This window comes from Ranitomeya variabilis, chromosome 4 (genome assembly GCF_051348905.1).
Source record: "Ranitomeya variabilis isolate aRanVar5 chromosome 4, aRanVar5.hap1, whole genome shotgun sequence".
Lineage (NCBI taxonomy): Eukaryota > Metazoa > Chordata > Amphibia > Anura > Dendrobatidae > Ranitomeya > Ranitomeya variabilis.
Window position 1 is genome coordinate 661,864,046 of NC_135235.1, and position 15,584 is coordinate 661,879,629.

The 15,584-nt window shown below is 44.3% G+C and overlaps 1 protein-coding gene across 5 annotated transcripts in view; it reads right to left on the reverse strand.

Moving 5' to 3' along the window:
- The window catches only part of LOC143767512 (uncharacterized), a 127,020-nt gene that overhangs the window by 46,961 nt on the left and 64,475 nt on the right, over positions 1 to 15,584 (reverse strand). For 4 of the 5 annotated variants that reach the window (XM_077255907.1, XM_077255911.1, XM_077255906.1 and 1 more), the window contains one exon: positions 650 to 4,234. The exons of the other annotated variant lie outside the window; for it this stretch is intronic. In XM_077255907.1, the coding sequence (XP_077112022.1) occupies positions 2,574 to 4,234 (1,661 nt within the window). In that variant the 3' untranslated portion in view covers positions 650 to 2,573. Of the gene's footprint in view, positions 1 to 649; positions 4,235 to 15,584 lie in introns of those variants that run through there. 5 annotated transcript variants of the gene reach the window in all.

Below are 15,584 nucleotides of genomic sequence, written 5' to 3' on the forward strand. Positions count from 1 at the left end.
AAGGCTGGCCCACATGCATACTGCCTGCTCTACAGGACTGGGTAAGAAATAAAACAAAAAAGTCTTGCAATCTCTGCATTATAGATTGGGTGATTTTTGTGATTTGGTGTTGGTTATGTATATAATTAATCAGGAGGTCCTCTCATGCTCTGTAACCCAACTATTGCAGGGGAGAGGTAGCGCCCTTTTATTTCAAAAACCCAAGAACCAGAAAAAAACGACCCTAAGGTCCAAACGGTATTATAGAATTAATATAAATTTTATTGAAGAATCCAATAAAAAAAAAAAAATGAGATAAAAAGAAGAATCCATACATATAATAATCAAAGTACATAAAATCAAGTATTTATATTTAATTGAGAGGACGCAACCGAATCCAGATAGTAACACAGTAAATAATACAAATGTGGATTACACTGAGGTATATACCTGGTTCTTGTTATAAAAGGTATATATATATATATATATACACATACACACACTGCAAGTATCGCATATATATAAAAATGTGAAAAAAAGTGAAAATATCTTATAAATATATATACACACACATATATATATATATATATATATATATATATATATATATATATATATATATATATATATATATATATATATATATATATAATCCGAACAGTGTAAAATCTAATGCAAAAAAAGTATAAAGTGCATGTGCCAAGATTGCCAATCCCATGAATGTGTAAACAAGTATATACCATATTCAAAGTGCAAAAGTGCAATCAACCAGACAACCACCAGAGGTCAGTGTATCCACCAGTATAATTATATAGACCAGGACAATAGTATAGCTGTAAGATCGAATACCTAATTCACACTCCCAAACACCATACGATAAAGTAAGATAGAGTAGGACTTACAGAACAGAGTGCTGTGTGCCTGGTCTCCTGGAATGGCGCCCAACACCCTTATTTCAGTAGATTTCCTTTCCTTCCTGGGTGGATCTCTCTCAGGTTTCCTGTCAAGGGTGATAGGAAAATTCTAGTAACCTAATACTTATCCACTATAAACACATATGGGATAATTATTAGGGCTAGTTCACATGGAGGCTCTTCAAGCAGAAGTTGGCGTGGATAACCACGCCGACATTCTGCTGAATATCCACGACGGCCGCTTCCTTCATACCTCCTCCAATTAATCTCTATGGGAGACAGTGATAAGGATTAAAAAAAAATTCAACATAATCTATATTTCTATTTCACATACAGTATTTCATATTTAGTGCCGAAATTCAAGAAAGACCATATTAGTAAGTGCCTTATCATCATCTCAATCACATTAGTCAACAATAACCAAAAAATGTTCAATCCTTTTAATCATAGTTTTAAACTTTTGGAAGAATTTACTTTAAGGTTTATGTCACCCCTTATATCATTAAAATAATAAATAGAGAGAAACAGCTTTTCTAATAGACTGACATATCCAGATGAGATCCCTTTTCAGCAGTGATCTCATTATCATAACGAGGATTACAATGATAACAGAATCCGCCATTCACAGTAGTTAGTGTCACAGCTCACCTCCTCCCCCTTCCTGCACAATGACATCTGTGTGTCCCTAAACATGAGAACATGTAAAGAAAACTCTCCCAAGGAATGCGGGACATTGTTACATGAGAGGGCAAACACGTTTGTCTATCATACATCTGACGAACATGCAGATGCGGACTCTGTTCCGCATTTTGCCTCGGGACCCATCAGATTCAAGTTATGCCACTGATGGGATCCATAGTCTGACGTGTTATTTTCTAAGTAGCGTGTCCTGGCAGCTCTGTTGCTTCGCTATGTGGTATCATCATAAGAACTGCTCACCTTCCAATGTGGAAGTCAAAATGATGAAGAAAGACCTAGCCCAAGCATAGAAGTTTAAAATAAATATTTATTATTTTTAACAAGATTTGAAACCCTATTATACAAATTAATGTGAAATATCCAATGTATATATTTTATATAGGTGTGTTATCTTTTTTGGTTAAGATGATCATTGATACATGCAGACATTTAGTCATCATCATTTAGTGCTCCAAACATGAGAAACTGGGATTGAAGTGGAGGGCCGAACCAATTGGCTATGCTTAATTCCATATAATATTAATTTTATCACTCTATAAAAAGACGTAAATTACATGGTTTGGATTAGCCAATAAGTTCACATAAGTATATAAAAAATTGTCCAATTTTGATCCAGGAAAAAAACTGTTTTCCATGTGTATTGCCATCCGTTTTATACATCAGCAGTGAATTAAATTTGCAAACCAACTGTTTCATCTTTCTCATGTACGACATGTGACTTTACTTTGTTTCTGTTGTATACTTTTTTCAGTCGTTTTCTTTACATGCTTGACAAGGCTCGTTTTCCGACTTAAACATTTTCCACATCCTCGGTAGGAAAATGGCTTTTCCACCGTGTGCTTTCTCGAATGCGTAGCAACGTTGACATATTTGTAAACCATTTTCCACATTCTGAACAGGAAAATTGTTTTTCCACTTTTTAACTTCTTGAATATATATAACAAGATCCAATTTATTGTTAAAACAATTTCCACACTCTGATCATGAAAATGGCATCTCCCTAGAGTGAGATTTCTGATGATTAACAAAATATGATTTTGTGCTGTAATGTTTCCCACATTCTGAACATGAAAATGGCTTATTTGTTTGAACTCCCTGTTGCACGATATTTGAATTAATGCTGGGTTTCCCATATTCTGAAAGTAACTTGATCCGTGTGTGACTTTTCTGATGTGCAACAAGATGTCCATTAACACTGAAACGTTTCCCACATTGTGAACATGAAAATGGCTTCTCCCCTGTGTGACTTCTGTTATGTGTAACAAGACTTGATTTATGTCCAAAACATTTACCACATTGTGAACATGAAAATGGCTTCTCCCCTGTGTGACTTCTCTTGTGGTCAACAAGATTTGATTTAAGTGCAAAACATTTACCACATTCCGGACATGAATATGGCTTCTCCCCTGTGTGGATTCTATGATGTCTAACCAGTGATGATTTCTTGTGAAATGAAATTCCACATTCTAAACAGGTATGTTTCTTTTTCTTGTGACATATCTGATGAGAAATGAGAGAGGATTTAATGCTAAAACATTTCCCACATTCTGAACATAAAAATGACTTTTCACCTGTGTGAATTGCCTGATGAGCATTGAGTTTATATTTGTTTATAAAACACTTCCCACATTGTGAACATAAAAATGGCTCCTCCCCTGTGTGAATTCTCTTATGGGTAGCAAGACTTGATTCAAATGCAAAACATTTACCACATTCTGAGCATGAATAAGGCTTCTCCCCTGTGTGACTTCTCTGATGTATAACAAATTTTGATTTGTGGAGAAAAGAAGTTCCACAGTCTAAACAAGTAAATTGCTTTTTCCTTGTGTGATTTGTCTGATGATAAATAAGAGAAGATTGAGTGCTAAAACATTTTCCACATTCTGAACATAAAAAAGGCTTTTCACCTGTGTGAATTCTCTGATGTGTGACGAGGTGATTTTTTTGTCTAAAATATTTTCCACATTCTGAACATGAAAATGGCTTTTTCTCTGTGTGAATTCTCTGATGACTTATAAAAATTGATTTACTATGAAAGCGTTTATCACATTCTGGGCACGAATATGGTTTCTCCCCTGTGTGAGTTCTTTGATGTGTAACAAGATCTAATTTATCGTTAAAACATTTATCACATTCTGAACATGAAAAAGGCTTGAGCCCTGAATGAATTCTTTCATGCTTAAAAAGATTTGCAATAGAGTTACAACATTTCCCACATTCTGAACATGAAAATGGTTTCTCCCCTGTGTGAATTAGCTGATGCCTCTTAATAGAGGATTTATAATGAAAACGTTGATCACATTTTGGGCATGAATATGGCTTTTCTCCTCTCTCACTTGTGTGAATTATCTGATGTCTAACAAGATTTGATTTCCGATTAAAACTTTTCCCGCATTCTAAACATGAATATGGTTTTGTTTCAATGTGCAATCTTTGAGGATTATCAGCCCTTTTGTAAGTTTTAGTTTCCTTAACATATAGGACCGGTTTAAAATTCTCAGACGATATATATTTGCGGTGAAGTGTTGAGGGTATATCTGGAATAACGGCATGCTCTTCATATGTATGTTGTTTTAGATTGACAACTTCTGCTTTGAAATCTGAAGATATCTGACGTCCTTTTAACTTCCTGGAACAGTCATCTGCCAAAAAGACAAAATTAATTAAAACGGTTGTCAAGACAAGTTATCTATGCAAAGGATAGGTGAAAACTAGGTGTTGAGCGATACCGTCCGATACTTGAAAGTATCGGTATCGGAAAGTATTGGCCGATACCGGCAAAGTATCGGATCTAATCCGATACCGATACCCGATACCAATACAAGTCAATGGGACTCAAGTATCGGACGGTATTCCTGATGGTTCCCAGGGTCTGAAGGAGAGGAAACTCTCCTTCAGGCCCTGGGATCCATATTAATGTGTAAAATAAAGAATTAAAATAAAAAATATTGCTATACTCACCTCTCCGACGCAGCTTGGACCTCACCGAGGGAACCGGCAGCGTTGTTTGCTTAAAATGCGCGCTTTTACTTCCTTCCGTGACGTCACGGCTTGTGATTGGTCGCGTGCCGCCCATGTGGCCGCGACGCGACCAATTACAGCAAGCCGTGACGTAATTTTCAGGTCCTGGATGCCTAATTCTAGGCATTCATGATTTTAAAATTACGTTCCGGCTTGTGATTGGTCGCGTCGCAGTCACATGGGCGACGCGACCAATCACAAGCCGTGACGTCTTGGGAGGCAGGAGACGCGCGCATTTTTAAAATTACGTCACGGCTTGTGATTGGTTGCGTGCTGCCCATGTGACCGCGACGCGACCAATCACAGCAAGCCGTGACGTAATTTCAGGTCCTGAATGCAGAAATAGGCATCAGGACCTGAAATTACGTCACGGCTTGCTGTGATTGGTCGCGTCGCGGTCACATGGGCGGCTCGCAACCAATCACAAGCCATGACGTAATTTTAAAAATGCGCGCGTCTCCTGCCTCCCGTGACGTCACGGCTTGTGATTGGTCGCGTCGCCCATGTGACCGCGACGCGACCAATCACAAGCCGGAACGTAATTTTAAAATCATGAATGCCTAGAATTAGGCATTGAGGACCTGAAAATTACGTCACGGCTTGCTGTGATTGGTCGCGTCGCGGCCACATGGGCGGCACGCGACCAATCACAAGCCGTGACGTCACGGAAGGAAGTAAAAGCGCGCATTTTAAGCAAACAACGCTGCCGGTTCCCTCGGTGAGGTCCAGGCTGCGTCGGAGAGGTGAGTATAGCAATATTTTTTATTTTAATTCTTTATTTTACACATTAATGTTGTTTCGATACCGATACCCGATACCACAAAAGTATCGGATCTCGGTATCGGAATTCCGATACCCGCAAGTATCGGCCGATACCCGATACTTGCGGTATCGGAATGCTCAACACTAGTGAAAACTTATTGATCAGTGGGAGTCTAACTGCTGGGACCTGCATCGATCAGCAAACCAAGGAATTTTTATCCCTGAAAGAGCAGTTTTATCCAAGTTGCAAAATATTGCAGTTGCTCCATTCCTTTCTATGCGGTTGCAGAAAAAGAAGAGAGAAGTCCCACAGTGAATAAATGAAGCGGCGGGACTTGCACTTATCAATAAGTTATGACCTATTCCATGAATAGGTGATAAAGGGGTTGTCAAGTGAAAACAAGTTATTTTTTCTTATTTTATTTGACATTTTATTATTGCTGAATAACATTCGTAGAGATGAGCCACCTCGTACGGACAACATTCGGCAAACTCAACTTCGGCACAAACGTTGCACACTCGGATTCGTGTTCGGATCCCAGAGCATTTTCCTCAAAATTGGCAAAATTTGGCCAAAGTTCGGTAAATGATCAAGTTTTATTAGGACTTTGTCTAGGATAGTAGTGCTGTATGATGAGCGGGGGGGGGGGGGGGGGGGCGTGTCTGATGAGGGGAGGGGATGGGGAGATGTCAGAGTAGTCGCAGACTGAATATCTAAAACCTTTCTGAAAATAGTGTGGTCCAGACGCAAGGCCACATTTCAGAATCTAAATACTTTTTGCTAATAGTGTCGTCCAGGAGTCCACATTTCAAAATCTAAATAGTTTGTGCTAATAGTGTGGTCCAGCCAAGAGTCCACATTTCAGCATCTAAATCCTTTGTGCTAATTCTGTAGTCCAGCCACACTGTCTCAGCAAATAAATACTGATTCTCAAATTAGTGACAGGTGACTGACAGGTCTGGGCCTAGGTTTATGAAAAACCTGGTTAAAAGAGGGGAAGTGTACATCCAACATGAGTGGGAAAAAGCGAGGGCGTAGTGGAAGAGGAAATAGGCTTGGTGTTCGAGGTGTATGTGGGGTAGGTGGTAATATTACTGAAAACTCTATTGAACAAACACCGACTCATCCTATCCAATGACAACTGATAACTTCTGTTACTGGAGGGGCTACTTGACTCCCTTCCTTTGTCAGCCGCACAGATATACGCCTTGTAAATGAATGCCAGAAAGTGCATGTGCTCCAGTGGTTGGCAAGCATTGCATCAAGTGGCCTCTTTTTCTCTTCCTACTTGGACTACTGTAACGCTCTATTAATTGGCCTCCCCCTTACTCGACTTTCCCCTCTCCAGTCCATCCTTAAAGGGAAGCTGTCACCCCCAAAATCGAAGAGGAGGTAAGCCCACCAGCATCAGGGGCTTATCTACAGCATTCTGGAATGCTGTAGATAAGCCCCCGATGTATTCTGAAAGATGAGAAAAAGAGGATAGATTATACTCACCTGGGTGGGCGGTCTGATCCGATGGGCATCGCGGTCCGGTCCGGGGCCTCCCATCTTCATAGGATGACGTCCTCTACTTGTCTACATGCTGCGGCTCTGGCGCAGGTGTACTTTGTCTGCCCTGTTGAGGGCAGAGCAAAGTACTGCAGTGCGCAGGTGCCGGGCCTCTGACCTTTCCCAGTGCCTGCGCACTGCAGTACTTAGCTCTGCTCTCAACAGGGCAGAAAAAGTACGCCTGCGCCGGAGCCGCAGCGTGAATACAAGAAGAGGAAGTCATCGTAAGAAGATGGGAGGCCCCGGAACGGACCGCGATGCCCATCGGACCGGACCGTCCCTGGGTGAGTATAATCTAACCTTTTTTTCTCATCTTTCAGGATACATTGGGGCTTATCTACAGCATTCCAGAATGCTGTAGATAAGCCCCTGATGCTGGTGGGCTTAGCTCACCGTCGATTTTGGGGGTGACAGGTTCCCTTTAATGCAGCAGCCAGGGTCATCCACCTGCATATCGCATGTCAACCGTTTACCTGGTAGCCTGAAAGATGTCTGTAGCGATGCAAGTCGATGATCCGTGGGTGCAAACAACGGAAGTGGGCACACAGCGACCGAGCTTTCTGCAGCAGCGCACCCAGGCAGGACGTGAGCCATGCAAGGCATGTGTGTGAGGTTGTCCTAGTGTAGGACCATCTACAGGTTCGCACCGTTATCGCACATGTCCTTCTCTGCCTCCAGGTTCTGTGGAGACAGCCATTGCTCAAACTCGGCCTGGATAGCTGTCCACAACTCTTGAGATGTGTGACTGCTGTCTCAAAGGCATATTAATTTAAACACTGCCTGATTGGGGAGAGCCCTGGCTGCGCAGTACGGAGGTCTTTGCACTGTTGGAATGTGTGTCTCATTAAGGGAGAGGATGAGGGCGCAAGTGCAGGCCCTAGAGGATGTGGAGGAGGCAGAACCAGCAAAGGAAGTGTTAGATACAGAGGTATGTCCCCCAAGCCTTGGAGATTCCAATACTTTGTGTCTAATGACACCTTGGTGTCTAGTGATTTAGTTCTCCATCCCCTGGTGTGTAGAGGTTTAGTTCTCCATCCCCTGGTGTGTAGAGGTTTAGTTCTCCATCCCCTGATGTGTAGAAGTTTAGTTCTCCATCTTCTGGTGTGTAGATGTTTAGTTCTCCATCCCTTGGTGTCTAGTAATTTAGTTCACCATGCTCTGATGTGTAGTGGTTTAGTTATCCAACCCCTGGTGTGTAGTAGTTTAGTGATCCATCCGCTGGTGTATACTGGTTTAGTTCTCCGTCCCCAAGCACCCTGCAAGCCTTGGAGATTCTAAGACTTGTGGAGCACAGCCACCAGAGTCAATAAGTGCCCTATCACTGAGAAGAAGTAATGCCCCTGGCCATGCTTGCTGGTCCAGGTGTCAGTGGTGAAATGCACCCTGGCAGACATACATTTTTTCAAGGAGCAAGTGATGTTGTCTTTGACATGCTGGTGTAGGGTAGGCACATATTTATTACAGAAGTAATGGTGACTGGGCAACTGCTACTGTGGGACTGCAACAGCTATCAGCTTTCTGAAACCATCTGTATCTACCAGGCAGAAAGGCAGCTTTTCCGTCACAAACAGATTGGAGATGGTGAAGTTCAAGCTCTTAGCTTTGGCATGTGTAGGAGGAAACAATCTTTTACGTGACCACAACTGCAGGACCAAGGGCTAACTGCTTGCTGAGAGAGGGTGAAGTAGGGCGAACACGAAAAACTGCTGGACTGTGAGTGAGGAGCAGATGGAGATGTTATGGTGGATTGAGAAAAATGTGATATGCTTGGTGTCCGAGATCAGTCAAAAACAGCAGGCATGTCCACTTCCATAATAGTTGACAGGCTCTCAGTGCCCCCGACTGTAGTGGGTAAACAAGAGGAGGTTCTGCGATCGTAGACCTGTGTGAGAACACTTGCCACGGTGACAGAGAAGGAAGAAGCAGCAGATGCAGCTGTTGGGGTGACCGATTTTTGGCGAGGCCAGCTTAGGCATTTTAGCACAGTGAGTTTCCCAGACTAACGCATGTCGATCACACATGTGCGGGTTCATGCATGTAGTAGTAAAATTATTGGAATTTTTGCCTCTACAAAGTTGGCAGATAAAGTGAGTTGAGTCATACTTTTCGGTATCAAAAAAGGCCCAGGCTAGGCAACCCTTGCCGTCAGTGCAGGCTGCAGACCAACAACCACTGCTGGCCACAGCCAGAGTTGTGGCTGAGGATGTTGTGATTGCATCACTCTGTGTCTGTGCGGGAAGCCGCAACATAACCTCCTAATCTTCCTCCTCTTCTGCTGAGCTACTCAGCTGCATGCCTCTGGATTCACACCAAGTGTGATCTACAACCTCATCTTCATCCTCTCTGTTCTCCCACTTCTTGGCCTGAGAGTCACTCTCCTCCTCTTCCTGCCTTGACAGCACAGTACAGTCCGCATGCGCCTCAGGTATTTGAGTATCATCAGGATCACCTCCCCCCTGAGGGTTAATGTCTGGTAACGAGGGTCTAGATCCTGCTCGGACCCTACTTTGTCCGGCCATGGATCCAACTGAAAAAAAATGTTGGGCATCGGTGCAGATGTTTTCCTCCTTTTGAGTCTGTGAATCTTTGGAACAAACCTCCTATTCCCATGGAATAGAATGTGTGAACAGCTCTGCAGACTCACCCATTTGTGGTTCCCCACAGTCAGTTGGGCGGTTAAAGAGTTGTGACATGGGGGAAACAAGGTTAATTGTACTGTGTGAGATGATAATGTGGAGGAAGAGGAGGAGAGGCCACTTGACGCCGAGCTTATCATCCACTGGAGCACATGCTCTTTCGGGCCCTCATCTACAAGGCGTAAATGAGGGCGTCCCGCAAGCTCGCTGCCTCGGGGTAACCCAGGATCCTCTCCTTCAAAACACATATCCATGCCACATATCCATCCACTTACTGCCGACTACAACTCAAAAATATTTCCCGGATTCGTACATTCCTTAATCAAGAATCAGCAAAAATTCTAGTCCATATGCTTATCATGTCCCGCTTCGACTACTGCAACCTCCTGCTTTGTGGCCTCCCTTCTAACAGTCTCGCACCTCTCCAATCTATCCTAAACTCTGCTGCCCGACTAATCCACCTATCCCCCCGCTATTCCCAGGCCTCTCCTCTCTGTCAATCCCTTCACTGGCTCTCTATTACCCAGAGACTCCAGTTGAAAACCCTAACCATGGCATACAAAGCCATCTGCATTGTCTCCTCCATACATCTGTGACCTAGTGTCCCGGTACTTACCTGCTGTGGGAATATAGCTCAGCAGGGATCTTTGCATTGGTCCAAGCAGGTGGCTATGGAGTCATAATGGACAATAGCAGGCTGGTCAGTTCCACACAGATATGTGCCAGGCGTATTTATTGTGCACACTTGTCATACAAAACATGAAATAAAATGTCTAAGGCCGTCTGGCCACTAACTAACAATAAGGTTCTAACTACAAAATAAACCTACACAACAATAAAGAAGTTCATGCACTCTTACTGTGTCAGCTTCCCAGACCAGCAGATGAGAGAGTGAGCTCTCAGCAGCTCCTGATTATCAGCTGAAGCAGTCAGGAGACCAAAACCTGGACTGCATGTGTGGAGGGGAAGCACTAGTCCTTTCCACGCTGATCACTAAAGAAACCAGGACCGGATTACAGTGAAATAAACAGCTTCACAATCAATACTGGGAGACATATGAAATGAAACGGGGAGAAACATATCTGTTTTCTAGTACTTCTCCCCTTGGTACCTCACACACCCCCTTCCTCTGTTCGAGCCCGTAGGGTCGGACACGACGAGTCACTAAGCAGTGCGTTCTAGACAACGCATCTGCATTCCCGTGTGCTGCGCCTGCCCTGTGCTCAACGGAAAATTTAAAAGGTTGCAATGCTAAGAACCAGCGTGTCACCCTCGCATTGCCCTCTTTTGCCCGGGACATCCACGTTAGGGGTGAATGGTCCGTCACTAGCCTAAATTGGTGACCTAGCAAATAATAGCGTAAGGTATATAGGGCCCATTTTACAGCCAGGGCTTCCCGCTCAACCACACTGTAATTCTTTTCTGCCCTCGTAAGCTTTCTGCTTAGATAGCCCACTGGGTGTTCTTCGCCATTCACTTCCTGTGACAACACTGCACCGAGGCCAACACCAGAGGCGTCCGTGTGGACAATAAACTCCCGTTTAAAGTCAGGGGCAACCAACACTGGTTGGTCACAGAGGACCGTTTTCAAATGTTGAAAGGCCTCCTCTGCTTCTGCGTTCCACTTTATTGTGATAGATTTCGACCCCTTGGTAAGATCTGTGAGAGGGGCCGCGATGGTGGCAAAATGTTTGATGAACCGCCTATAATAACCGACGATCCCTAAAAAAGCTCCAACTTGTTTTTTGGTGACCGGTCGTGGCCAATTCCGAATAGCGCCCACCTTATTGGTCTGTGGCTTTACGACTCCTCGCCCTATGCTATATCCCAGATAGCGAGCCTCTTCCAATCCCAAGGTACATTTCTTGGGATTGGCAGTCAACCCAGCAGTTTTTACCGAGTCTAAAACAGCTTGTACTTTTGGTAAATGTGTGTCCCAGTCATCACTTAAGACAAGGATATCGTCCAAGTATGCGGACGCATACTGGACGTGGGGTTTTAGGACAATATCCATTAGACGTTGGAAGGTGGCTGCGGCACCATGCAACCCAAATGGCATATCACGGTACTGGAACAGTCCCTGGGGCGTGACAAAGGCATTTTTTTCTTTGGCTGAATCCGTGAGGGGAATCTGCCAATAACCTTTTGTTAAGTCAATAGTGGATATGTACCTGGCCGAACCCAGTCTCTCTATAAGTTCATCAACCCTCGGCATCGGGTAGGCATCGAATTTCGATACCTCATTTAATTTCCGAAAATCATTACAAAAAGGAATAGTCCCATCGGGTTTGGGCACCAACACGATTGGGCTAGCCCAACCACTCCGGGACTCCTCAATGACTCCAAGCTCTAACATTTTCTCAACTTCTTGGGCAATGGCTTGTCTCCGAGCCTCCGGAATTCGATATGGTTTTAGCTGTACCCGCGCCTGTGGATCAGTAACAATGTCATGTTTAATTAAGTGAGTACGGCCAGGAAGTTCTGAGAAAACCTCTGCGTTTTTCTGTATGAATTCCTTGGTCTCTCGTTTTTGACTTTCGGACAGTGTCTCTGCAATACCCACTTCTGGCAGTGTTACCTGGGGGACATTTACCAAAGATGGTGGTGCCCTTCGAGGTCCATCATCAAGGGCAGCTCCTGCCATTAGACTCTCCCTGTCCCGCCAGGCCTTAAGCAAGTTTATGTGGTAGATTTGCTCGGTTTTTCTCTTGTCTGGTTGATGTATCTTATAATTCACTTCACCTATTCTATCCAACACCTCGTATGGGCCCTGCCACTTCGCAAGAAATTTATTTTCTACAGTAGGTACTAATACTAACACCCTGTCTCCGGGTTGAAAGACTCGTGTTCTAGCCGCTCGGTTGTATACCGTGCTTTGGGCATGTTGTGCACGTTCTAAACATTCCTTAACTATTGGCATGACTGCCTCAATTCTATCTTGCATAAGCATTACGTGTTCAATTACACTACGATAAGGAGTTACCTCTTGTTCCCAAGTCTCTTTAGCAATATCTAACAGGCCTCTAGGACATCGCCCATAAACTAACTCAAAAGGCGAAAAGCCTGTGGAGGATTGGGGTACTTCACGTATAGCGAACAGGAGATATGGTAGGAGAGAATCCCAATCCCTCCCGTCCTTATCTACCACCCTTTTCAACATTCCCTTCAGGGTTTTATTAAATCGCTTCACCAATCCGTCAGTCTGAGGGTGATATACTGAAGTACGCAAGTGGGAGCTTTTTAGTAGTTTACATAAGTTTTTAAGTATACGAGACATAAAGGGGGTCCCCTGATCCGTTAGTATTTCTTTCGGAATGCCGGTGCGAGAAAACATATTAACAAGCTCCTTTGAAATTGCTTTCGCATTGGCATTCCGCAGGGGTACCGCTTCAGGGTAACGAGTGGCATAATCTAGTACTACCAAAATGTACTGATGACCCCTGGCAGATTTAACTAGTGGACCAACTATATCCATTGCTATCCTCTCGAAGGGCACCTCTATTATTGGTAAGGGCTCAAGGGGGCTTCTAAAATGTGACATAGGTGCGGTCAATTGACACGTAGGACAGGACTGACAATACTGGGTCACGTCTCCCGCTAGACCCGGCCAAAAGAAACGTTGTAGAATACGGTGTTTTGTTTTTCTCCGGCCAGGTGTCCCCCCAAGGGATGTTTATGGGCCAGTTCCAAAACTACCTGGCGGAAGGACTTGGGCACCACTAGTTGCTCTACCACTACTCCTCGTACTTTGTCTATGTGATACAGCATATCCTGTTGCACCGCCACATGTGGGAACTCATTTTGAGCCCCTGGGTACAATGGTCTTCCCTCAGAGACCTTTACATTTTCCCATGCCCTTGCCAAAGTAGGATCTTGGTGCTGAGCGGTCCCGAATTTACCACGGGCCACCTCAAGACCTGGCATTTCTATAGCTTCCTCTAGTTCATCTGCCTCGCCTGCATATACAGCCAGAGGAGAGTCTACAGATCTGGGAGTTTCCTCTGAGATGGGCCCCCCTTCATCTTGCTGCAATGGCTCAGGGGCTAGCCCCACGGCACCGTCCTCAACTAGAGTGTCCATGCCATTTTTAAGGCTCCACAAGTCCCAAAATAAGGAAAAGTCTCTCCCCAATATTATGTCATGTCCCATAGACTTTAGGACTGCCGCTTGATGTCTTTTGGTTCCTACTGGTGTGGCAAGGGTGACCCAGGCAGTGGGGTAGTTTTTTATATCGCCATGGATGCAACTAATGCCCACGGTTAAGTTCGTTAGGGCTCTAGGGTCCACCAAACTGGCATGTACCAGAGTTACTTGACTGCCAGAATCCAAGACGGCATTCACACTATGGCTGTCGACCTCAAGGCAACACACGTCGTTCATTTCCTGTGAGGACCTCTGCAACACAGACCGACTGTACATATAACAAAAGTCGTCTCATAGCGTTACAGTCCATTGGCTCTGTAGTCATTGGGCAGTTAGCTGCTACATGGCCAAGCCCGCGACATCGCCAACACTCTATGGGTCCTTGCCTCCTCACCGGGGACCCCAGATAGGGTCTGCTGGCTTGCTGTGAGACCGTACCGCCTACATAGTCCTTTATGGGTCTGCTAGCCTTCCTTGTAACATTCTCTTCTTTTGAAGACGAAGTAGGTTTCGCAGAATTTTCTGGCGATTTCTTGGGAGTCCCTTGGAGTAGGCTTTCAGAAGCATTGTAGCGTTCAACCATATTCACCAACTGGTCGGCTGTAGATGGGTCACCCTGTCCAACCCACCTCTGTATCTTAGCGGGTAAGGACCGCAGGTACTTGTCTAGAACAACACGTTCCACCATCTGTGTGGATGTCAAAGTCTCTGGTTGCAGCCATTTTTTTACTAGATGGACGAGATCATGCATTTGTGAGCGGGCTGGCTGATGCTCCACAAAAGTCCACAAATGTACCCTCTGTGCTCGTACATATGTGTTTACTCCCAGCCTCGCCAGGATTTCGCCTTTTAATTTGGTATAGTCCATAGCATCCACTCAACTTAGATCGTAATAGGCCTTTTGTGGATCTCCGCTCAGAAATGGAGCAACCACTTCAGCCCATCTGTCCACCGGTAAATGCTCACGTTCTGCAATACGTTCAAATACGGTGAGATACGCTTCCACATCATCGTCAGCAGTCATTTTAAGCAGCGTCTTTTGTACAGCTTTCCGCGCACTAGCAACACTTTGTGCACGATCCCCCTCATCTCGGGGCTGACAAACCAAAGCCTGCTTTAATGCATTCAACTGCTCTTGCTGAATCTGGTTTTGCTGGTCCAGGGCTTGCTGGAAGTACGTATTGGTCTGCTGTTGCTGAACATTTGCCTGCAGCAACTGTTTCACTAGTTCCTCCATATTACTGGACTCTTGGCTCTTCAAAAGCACAGGAGCTTTCAGCCAGGACATATACAGAGCGCTTTCTCTGCAGTCACAGTCCAATAGCCACAAGTGCCCGCATTCGAAACACCATTTGTGGGAATATAGGTCAGCAGTGATCTTTGCTTTGGTCCAAGCAGGTGGCTATGGAGTCATAATGGACAATAGCAGGCTGGTCAGTTCCACACAGATATGTGCCAGGCGTATTTATTGTGCACACTTGTCATACAAAACATGAAATAAAATGTCTAAGGCCGTCTGGCCACTAACTAACAATAAGGTTCTAACTACAAAATAAACCTACACAACAATAAAGAAGTTCATGCACTCTTAGGCTGGGGTCACACATGGCGTAAGAAAATACGCCACGTATTATACGTCCGTACTACGGCCGTAATACGGAGAAATGTCCCCAAAATATTGATCCGTAGTCAGGGTGTTTCAGCGTATTTTGCGCATGGCATCCTCCGTATGTAATCCGTATGGCATCCGTACTGCGAGATTTTCGCGCAGGCTTGCAAAACCGACATCTAATGGATTTATGTGCTCAAATGTTAGGGAAAACATATATACAGTATATATATATATATATGTCATTGAGACACATATATATATATTCT